General features: G+C 37.9%; 1 protein-coding gene across 2 annotated transcripts in view; it reads right to left on the minus strand.

Annotated features, from left to right (window-relative positions):
- Snrnp27 (small nuclear ribonucleoprotein U4/U6.U5 subunit 27) overlaps positions 1 to 9490 on the minus strand; it is a 12671-nt gene extending 3181 nt beyond the window's left edge. For both annotated transcript variants that reach the window (XR_001502832.2, XM_015479565.2), the window contains exons 1-4: positions 9353 to 9490; positions 8205 to 8325; positions 6421 to 6533; positions 5870 to 5949 (exon numbers count right to left, since the gene is read on the minus strand). Coding sequence is in view for 1 of the 2 variants with exons in the window: in XM_015479565.2 (XP_015335051.1) it covers positions 5870 to 5949; positions 6421 to 6533; positions 8205 to 8325; positions 9353 to 9386 (348 nt within the window). In the remaining variant the exon portion in view is untranslated. The remainder of the gene's footprint in view (positions 1 to 5869; positions 5950 to 6420; positions 6534 to 8204; positions 8326 to 9352) is intronic.
- Between the last annotated feature and the right edge of the window lie 362 nt (positions 9491 to 9852).

The raw sequence follows: 9852 nt of genomic DNA on the forward strand, positions 1-9852 counted from the left end.
CTTCTTTTTTTTTTTTTTTTTTTAGTTGTTATTTTAGGCAGCACCTTCTTTACTAACCCCTGAAGAATGGTATCTATGCTTTCCCCACAGTACTATTTTCTACCCTGTATTACTGTGATATATATGCTATTGCTCCAATGACACTGAAAGCTTCTTGATGGAGGGATATATGTCTGAGTCACCTCTACATTCTCACATACTAGGGCACTGCACTGGCAGTTGATTGGAAAATGACTGCGAAATGAATGGGACTGGCTAATGCCACGAAACACATACATGTGACTCCTATTTCCTACCCTTGTCCATTATTACTCATGAGTGTAGCATACTCATTAGGCGTCTGCATTAGGGGAAAAAAAAAGGATTCTGACCCACTGGTCTAATGGTATGCATAGGTGAACTACATATTTGAAATGGAACTAATATATATGGACTTAATTTTCTGTTCTTATTTTCATATATTTCTAAGGGTAGGGCTACTGGATAAATTATAAGAGGTAGGCATAACTTGGAAAGACCTGCCTTGACCAAGAAAAAAGGAAATTATGCTAATCTTTTCACTGAGTTCAATTTCTAAAGACTTGCTGACTTTTTAGAAACTTTTGTAGAGTCACATATTATTAGCCCTATGTTCATTTATTTACATACTAGGATAGAAAATTACCCATTGGTAAATATAATCACACTTTGGAACTTTCTAGAAGAATGTTGAAGTAGAGGGAAAATAAATGACTACACGACATATGGAAAGGTTCCACAATAGGGATCAGTGCTAGACAATTTACCTAGCACCAATGAAGCCCTGGATTAGATTATGAGTACTGCAAAGAGGAAAGGAAAGGGAAACAGAAGAAAAGGAAAAGGTCCCCCAACAGATCAATGATGAAAATAACACAAGATATATGTAACTGAGAAACATGAGTGAGGTAAGATACTTCATAACTGCCAACTGCATATAAACTAAGTTAACAACCCCATAGAGGTCATTAGAAAACAACTGACATGGGAGTTGGGCTATACTCAGTGATGGAGCACTTGCCTTGTATGGGATGAGGCTCTAGGTTTCACCTTCAGTACTGGGAAAAACAAACCAAAACTCCACTGACATCATTTGATTACATGGTACACGACAATTTTTAAGGATCCTCACTTTTTCCTTAATAAACAAACATCTTAAGCAGCACTGATTACAATTAAAAGTGAAGGATAGGGCTGGGATAGTGGCTCAGTGGTAGAGCGCGCTTGCTAGCATGTGTGAGGTACTGGGTTCAATTCTCAGCACCACATATAAATAAATAAAAAATTAAGTTCTATCAACAACTAAAAAAATTAAATTAAATTAAAAAAAAAAAAGCAAAGCAAAGGGTTAGCTCTACCTATATAACTCTCAGGAATTTCAAATATAATCAGGAAATAGTCATACCCCAAAACAAATAAATAATTTCAATTGGATAGAATGGTGCACTCCTGTAATCTCAGCAACTTGGAAGGCTGAGGCAGGAGGATTGCAAGTTCAAGGCCAACCTCAGCAACTTAGTGAGATCCTGCCACAAAATAAAAAACAAAAAAAAGGGATGGGGATGTGGCTCAGTGGCAAAGGGCCCCTGGGTTCGATCGCCAGTACAAACAAACAATTCTTCTAAAAACAGTCTTCTAAAAACAATAAAACTACAATTGCTTTACTTTGGAGATTTTTTTTTTATCCATTTAACTAAAACTGCTTTACTTTGGAGATATTTTTATCCATTTAACATATATATTAACAAAACATTTCACATATAAAATACTCTTTGGGAAAAAATAAAAAGGGATTTGGATTTGATATATTCAAGGAAAAAAAGTTGACAGATACCAAAAAAAAAAAAAAATTAATATTCCAAAATAGGGTTCATATAACCTCTGCATTCTTAATTTTTTTCACCTCAACAGTCATGTGTCAGTACTCCTCTTAAGTTATACAATATAATTTTCAAAAATTTTAAACTTACTATCACATTAGTTAAAAAGAAAGTCTTACACCATTTGGGTTTATCCTATTCCATTAACAACTCAATGGAATGGAATACAGAATTAGAGGAGGTGGATTTTTTTTTTTTTTTTTAAACTAGAATGAACCCAGCAGTGTTCTATAACTGAGCTACAACTCCAGCCCCGCTTTTTAAAAAATTTTGAGATAGAGTCTTGCTAAATTGCAGAGGCTGGCCTCAAAATCCTGCTGCCTCAGCTTCCCGAGAAGCTGGGATTACAGGTATGTGTCACCATATCCAGCAAGAAGAATTAAATGACAATTCTTCTCAAAATCTCAAATTCCATTTATAAAACTAACTTTTTTTTGGTGGTGCTGGGGATTAAATCCAGGAACTTGTGAATGCTAAGCAATCCCTTTATCACATTCCCTGCCCCTAGGAAAAAATATTTTATCAACATCAATAAATCAACTGCATTTTTATACATTAAAGATGTTATCAGCTGAAAGAGAAATCAGAAAAATATCCCTTTATAATAACCTCAAAAGAAAAAATAAAACAAAAACAAAAACAACAACAAAAAAACTATTTAGGAATCAACCTAACAAAAGAGGTGAAAGACCTCTATAATGAAAACTACAGAACACTAAAGAAAGAAATTGAAGAAGATATCCAAAAATGGAAAGATCTCCCATGTTCTTGGATAGGCAGAATTAATATCAAAATGGCCATACTACCAAAAATGCTATGCAGATTTAATGCAATTCCTATTAAGATCCCAATGATGAGGGCTGGGATTGTGGCTCAGCGGTAGAGCGCTCGCCTAGCACGGGCGGGACCCAGGTTCCATCCTCAGTACCACATAAAAATAAAGGCATTGTATTGCGTCCATCTACACCTGAAAAAATAAATATTAAAAAAAAAAAAAAAGATCCCAATGATGTTCTTCAGTGAAATAGAAAAAGCAGTCATGAAATTCATTTGGAAAAATAAGAGGTCCAGAATAGTCAAAGCAATCCTTAGTGAGAAAAGCGATGCAGGAGGCATCACAATACCAGACCTTAAATTATACTACAGAGCTATAGTAGCAAAAACAGCATGGTACTGGCACCAAAACAGACATAAAGACCAATGGAACAGAACAGAAGACATAGAAAAGGATTCACATAAATACAGTTATCTTATCCTAGACAAAGGTGCCATAAATATACATTGGAGAAAGGATAGCCTCTTCAACAAATGGTGCTGGGAAAACTGGAAATCCACATGTAATAAAATGAAATTGAACCCCTATCTCTCACCCTATACAAACTCAACTCTAAGTGGATCAAGGACCTAGGCATTAGACTAGAGATCCTGCACTTATTAGAAGAAAAAGTAGGCCCAACTCTCCATCCTGTCAACTTAGGAAATGATTTTCTCAATAAGACTCCTAAAGCACAAGAAGTAAAATCAAGAATCAATAAATGGGATGGTATCAAACTGAAAAGCTTCTTCACAGCAAAGGAAACAATAAAAAACATGAGCAGAGATCCTACAGAATGGGAGAAAATCTTTACCACCTGTACTTCAGATAAACATTAACCTCCAGGTTATACAAAGAACTCAAAAAACCTAACACCAGCTGGGCAAAGTGGCCCATGCCTGTAATCCCAGTGGCTTGGGAGGCTGAGGCAGGAGGATCATGAGTTCAAAGCCAACCGAGGCAAAAGTGAGGCGCTAAGCAACTCAGTGAGACTCTGTCTCTTAATAAAATACAAAATAGGGCTGGGGATGTGGCTCAGTGGCCTAGTGCCCTGCCCCTGAGTTCAATTCCTGGTACTCCCCCACTCCCCTAAAACCCCCAACACCAGAAAAAATAATCCAATCAATAAATGGACAAAGGAACTGAATAAACACTTCATAGAAGAAAAAATACAAATGGTCAAAAAATACATGAAAAAATGTTCAACATTTCTAGCAATTAGAGAAATGCAAATTAAAACTACACCGAGACTATCTCATTCCAGCCAGAATGGCAAATATAAAGAATACAAGTAACAATAAATGTTGGTGAAGATGTGGTAGAGAAAGGTACTCTCATACATTTTTGGTAGGACTGCAAATTGGTGCAACCACTATGGAAAGCAGTATGAAGATTCCTTAGAAAACTTGGAATGGAACTACCATTTGACCCAGTTTTTCTACTCCTTGGTCTATAACCAAGGGACTTAAAAACAGCATACTACAGTGACACAGCCACATCAATGTTTATAGCAGCTCAACTCACAATAGCCAAGCTATGGAAACAACCTAAGTGTCCTTTGACAGATTAATGGATAAAGAAAATGTGGTATATATACACAATGAACTATTTCTCAGCCATAAAGAAGAATGAAATTATGACATTTGCCAGTAAATGGATGGAACTGGACACTACCATGCTAAGTGAAATAAGCCAATCCCCAAAAAACCAAAGGCCAAATGTTCTCTGATATGTGGATGCTAACCCAAAACAAGGAAGGGTGGGGAGGGTAAGAATAGAAATCCATTGGATTAGACAAAGGGAAAGGAGGGGGGAGGGGTATAGGAAGGACAGTAGAAACAATCAGACATAACTTTCTTAGCCTTGTATTTGAATATACAACCAGAGTAACTCTACATCATGTATAACCACAAGAATGGGATCCTGAATAAAATAATTTATACTCTATGTATATATAATTTGCCAAAAATACATTCTACTGTCATGTAAAACTAAGAAGAATAAATTTTAAAAAATAGAGCTTTCATCAAAATCTTAAAAAAAAAAAAAGGATTAAAAATTTTATTCCTTCTTTCCACATATATTCTTCTTCTCTCCATCCCCACTATTCTCCTTCTATTTTCTCTCTCCATTCCTCCTGGCCTTCCCTATTGCTTTCTCTTACCCCCATCTTCCTATCTCTCTAGATATTCTTTCCTCCTCCCTCCCTAAAATTTCTTTCTCCCTTTTCTTCTTAACAATCTCTCTCTCTTTCCTCCCCTTTATTGTCTCCAGGTATTATGATGAAAGCTAGATAGCACTCACTCCCCAATCCATCTCTATCCCCCATCTGAGCTGTGAGACATGTAGTCCAAGGTCATCTTCATCTGGTAGCTGAATGTTCTATTTCCCAGTAATTCCCCTTCCTGTAATCTTGTTCTGAGTTAACTGTACCAACCAGGCTCCCCAGCCCAATGTCTCAAGGGCATCACTGACTACTGATATCCATTCCCACTTACCCTGGCTTCTGAGATTTTAGACTCAGTTCAGTCCTGTATCATCTTACACTCGCATGACTCAGCAGTTCTCTCTACTTCTAATCTAACCCTCTTCCCATCTGTCTTCCATGCTGTCCCCAATGTCACTGTTCTAAAACATACATATAATCGTGTTACTCCCTTGTTTTAAAATCCTTGCTTCCTCTTCTCAACACCAATAAGTCAACTCTAAATTCCTTAGCATGGCTAAAGTCATCAAAATCCCTACAAAATTTGTTTTCCTCCATTTTGTAGCCTCAGTCACAGTTACCACCCATCAGCCCCCTTGGACCAGTCACAGAATTTGAAATTCCCATAATACCTCATGCTTCTTCACACCTATACAGCACTCTACTTTAAATTATCTTCTGCCTTCTTTCTGTCTGATCACCTTTACTTGCCCTTTATGATCTAACGCAAACCATATGTCTGGCAAACACTCTCCAAATGCAATGGCAGTTTAAAGTTTCCTCCTTTGTGTTCTCAAAGCCCTTCAAACAGATAGTTACTGTCTTAAAACCAAATAAACTTGTGCCAACAGAAGAAATTATAAGTGACACATAAAAGAATATGGAAAACCACAACAGGCATAATGGATTAATTCAAATCAGAATGTTTAATTCATTGCATGTTTTACTTACTTTTGTTGAGTCAAAAGAGGCAAATCCCATTAACTTCATCATTTCAATTTCTTCCTCTGTTTTGCCCTCTAAGTCTTCCTCTGCAAAAATGATTTTAAAAACTCTTATATCATTATGTATCTATATCTATACACATACAAAATAAAAAGAAAACTGGTGACAAATTAATAGACATTCTACCTTACCAGCAGAGAACACATAAAAGACAAAGATAAATGAGAAAAATTCCTCTTAAATTTGGACAGAATGTAACTTAGCGTGCAAGTTGGAGCTTATGCGGGGGACCACCTTTAATATCAGATACTACAATACCTAGATTTGAAGACACTTCCAAAATAGAATATTCTCATGTTTTTAACTACCCTACCTAGGTTATATCAGGAGCACCATGGACAACAAGCAACTCACTAAGGTACAATTAAAACAAAATCTTAAAACCATATGCAACGAACACCATAAAAATCTTAATATTTAAATGCTCAAAAATTATACTTTTATAACTTATCATGACTGGAGCGATCTAAACAAGCTTATTTATCTAGTAATGTTACCAGTAATCTGACGTTCTTTGCTCTTTGTTTCTTTTGTTTCTTTCTTTTCCTCATCTCTTCTTTCTTTCAGTCGAGAAGGGGAAGGAGATGTGGATCTATGTCGTCTTGGGGATCTAATATTTATAAATAAAGATGTAAGAAACAGACACATATAAACTGCAACTCTGTCAATCAGCACAGATTAACGCATGAGTTCCTGAAAAGTAAAGACTGAACAGAAATAAGTTCCAGAGAACTCAAGAGTCCATTCACCGTAGAGGAGTGAAGGAGAGGCTCTGATATTACAAAAACAAACAAATAAACAAACAAAAAAACCCCACTTTACTGACAGTCATCAGTCGCACTCTACTAGGGCTAGAAATTTATTTATTTATTTATTTTTATTGTTACCGGGATTGAACTCAGGGACACTCAACCACTGAATCACACACCTAGTCCTATTTTTTTTTTTAATTTTAAAATTTACTTATTCTAATCAGTTATACATGATAGCAGAATGCTCTTTGATTCACTGTACACAAATAGAGCACAATTTTACACTTCTCTGGTTGTACATGAAGTAAGATCCAACCATTTGAATAATCATTTTTGTACCTTGGGTAATGACGTCCCTCTCATTCCTTCATCTTTCCTAACCCCATGCCCCCTCCCCTCCCCACTCTAACCCTCCCTCCCTTTTGCCCATTCCAAGTTCCTCCACTCATCCCATGCCCCTCCCCATTATGAATTAGCAGCCACTTATGAGAGAAAACATTTGGCCTTTGGTTTTTGGGGATTGGCTTACTTCACTTAGCATGATATTATCTAACTCCATTTATTTACCTGCAAATGCCATAATTTTATTCTCTTTTATTGCTGAGTAATATTCCATTGTGTATATATACCAGTTTCTTAATCCATTCATCTATTGAAGGACATCTAGGTTGGTTCCACAGTTTGGCTACTGTGAATTGTGCTGCTTTTAACACTGATGTGGCCTAGCCCTATTCTGTATTTTATTTAGAGACAGGGTCTCCCTGAGTGGCTTAGTGCCTCACTTTTGCTGAGGCTGGCTTTGAACTTGCAATCCTCCTGCCTCAGCCACCCCATCTGTTGGGATTACAGACATGTGCCACTGCCTGTATACGAAATTTTTATGAGGCAGAAAAACCTAGCTTGAAAAATTCTACCCATTAAACACAAACAATAAAGCCCACTTAAATACAACTGATGCTATTAACAGAGTCCATTTCCAAGGTTCTTCTAAGATGTCCCATTCTTTTTTTTTTTTTCCACAATGGGAACCGAACCCATGGATATTTTACCACATTTAAATTTTGACACATAGTCTCACTAAATTGCTGAGTGTCTGGTTAAGTTGCTGAGGCTAGCCACAAACTTGAGATCCTCCTGCCTCTGTCTCTCATTTGCTGGGATTGTGGGTGTGCACCCAGTTAAAGTTCTCCCTCCAATTCTTGATCATACACTTGAATATATTGCTATCACCAAAAAGTTAATTTAAAAAATCCTAACAGAAATATAAACATTTACTTCTTGCTCTTGCCAAGCACCACACTAAGTGGTTTTCATTCATTTATTATTCCTCATTTACTTCTCAAGACAACTGTATAAGTGGAATGTAAACCCCGTTTTATCAAAAGAAATGTTAGCTTTAGAATAAAGTAGGATTGTTTCCTCCATTTCATGAAACTGCGACCAAAAAAAAAAAAACCACCAAAGTTAAGATCAGTGACCAGCTTCTTTGTTCTTCATAGTCCAGCTTCTGGTTTATTCACTATACTCACCGGGAGCGCCTTCGGTGTGGGGATCTCGAACGGCTCCTTCTTCGATCTCTTTCCCGAGACCGGGACCTTTCTCGGCGCCTTCGTTCTCTCTCCCGGGAAGTGGACCGGGACCGCCTACGTTCTAATACAAACACACAAAAATTGCAGAGCCAAAAAGTGAATCAAATATCAAGAGCTGAGCCCTCCAACAGAAACATAACGTGAGCCATCGCTAGTAGTCACACTGAAAAGGTACAAAGAAACAGGTGAGATTAATTTTAAGAATTTTTTTGACCTAATATGTCCCAGCTATAAACATATTGGCATGTAAGCAATATGAAAGGTACTTAATAATATATTTTATATTTTTCTGGTAGGAAATCTGGTGTCTATTTTAGGAACTGCATTTCTCAGTTCGGATTAGCTACACTTCAAGAACCCCACAGCCACATGTGGCTTGAGGCCTCAGTTGACTTGTAAGAAAACTGAATACTGACTAGTTGAAGGTGACAAAAACTAACCAAGGACACAACCGAGGGTCCAAGTTAGAGCTCTCAATGGAAGTCTAGTTAGATTCTTTACATTGCACGGCCTCCTTATTAGGTCTGGGGGACAGAAGATATTAATCGGTGAGTTCCCTGGATTCGAAATTCTAAATACCGATTTCCCTATGATAAACTGAGCAGGATCATAAGACTTATGGAGCATCTATGAGCCAAGCAAAATCACATAGTGAATGCTATAGAATGTAACATTTATTCTCACATCAGTTTTCCCCGCGGGTTAACATTACCCCCAATGACTGCGAGAATTCAATTCAGAAAAGCTGGGTGACTTGTGCAGTTTCCTAGAAATTACATGAAGGAACTATGGCCTGAGCCCATCGGCCACAAGCACAGTAAAAGTTACTGTACTATAAGGTTGACAACTAGTCGATGAAACCCGAATTTAGAAGGGAAAAAAAAAAAAAAAAAGACTCTAGACTTCAAACCAGAGAGGTTCAGAGCGTTAAGAGTGTAGGGGCCTAGGTCTTCGTTCCCCCATTCACCCCTAGCTTTCCTCCTCAGGAGGAAAGGGCCCGCCTCTCCGTTGCCCAGATACTGAAAAAAAAAAAAAAAAGATGCGATTCCAACAGAGCCCCACGCCATCCGCGTTGCTTCTAGACTCACCCCTCCGTGGGGAGCGGCTTCGGCTGCGACCCATTCGGAGTCCAACTCCTCCTCACACCGCCCCGGAAACGGCGGTGCAACAACTTCCGGGAGTGACCGGAACTGAAGTTCGACCTCCGACTGGAAAAATGTCGAAACAAGTCCCGAGGGTTCCGGCTTCTTAAGAAGGCAGGCAGCGAAAAGGGCGGGCCCAGAATGTGCCCTGGATGCCATCGCCTCTTCTGAATTCGGAGATTACGGTAGAAGTGGAGTTGTCGTTTCCGCTCCTCCAGCCTAATTTTCACAGTGACTTTCCTATCTTGTTTGTCCCTGGCAGGCATTAAAAATATGCTATTTTGATGCACTTATAGAAGTGTTTGAAAAATTCAGCTATGGCATTAAAAAATGACAAAATCATAGAATTTACAGGGAAATGGATGGCATTAGAGCAGATTATGCTAAGTGAAGCTAGCCAATCCCTAAAAAACAAATGCCAAATGTCTTCTTTGATATAAGGAGAG

Source organism: Marmota marmota, unplaced genomic scaffold (assembly GCF_001458135.2).
Source record: "Marmota marmota marmota unplaced genomic scaffold, marMar, whole genome shotgun sequence".
Classification (NCBI taxonomy): domain Eukaryota; kingdom Metazoa; phylum Chordata; class Mammalia; order Rodentia; family Sciuridae; genus Marmota; species Marmota marmota.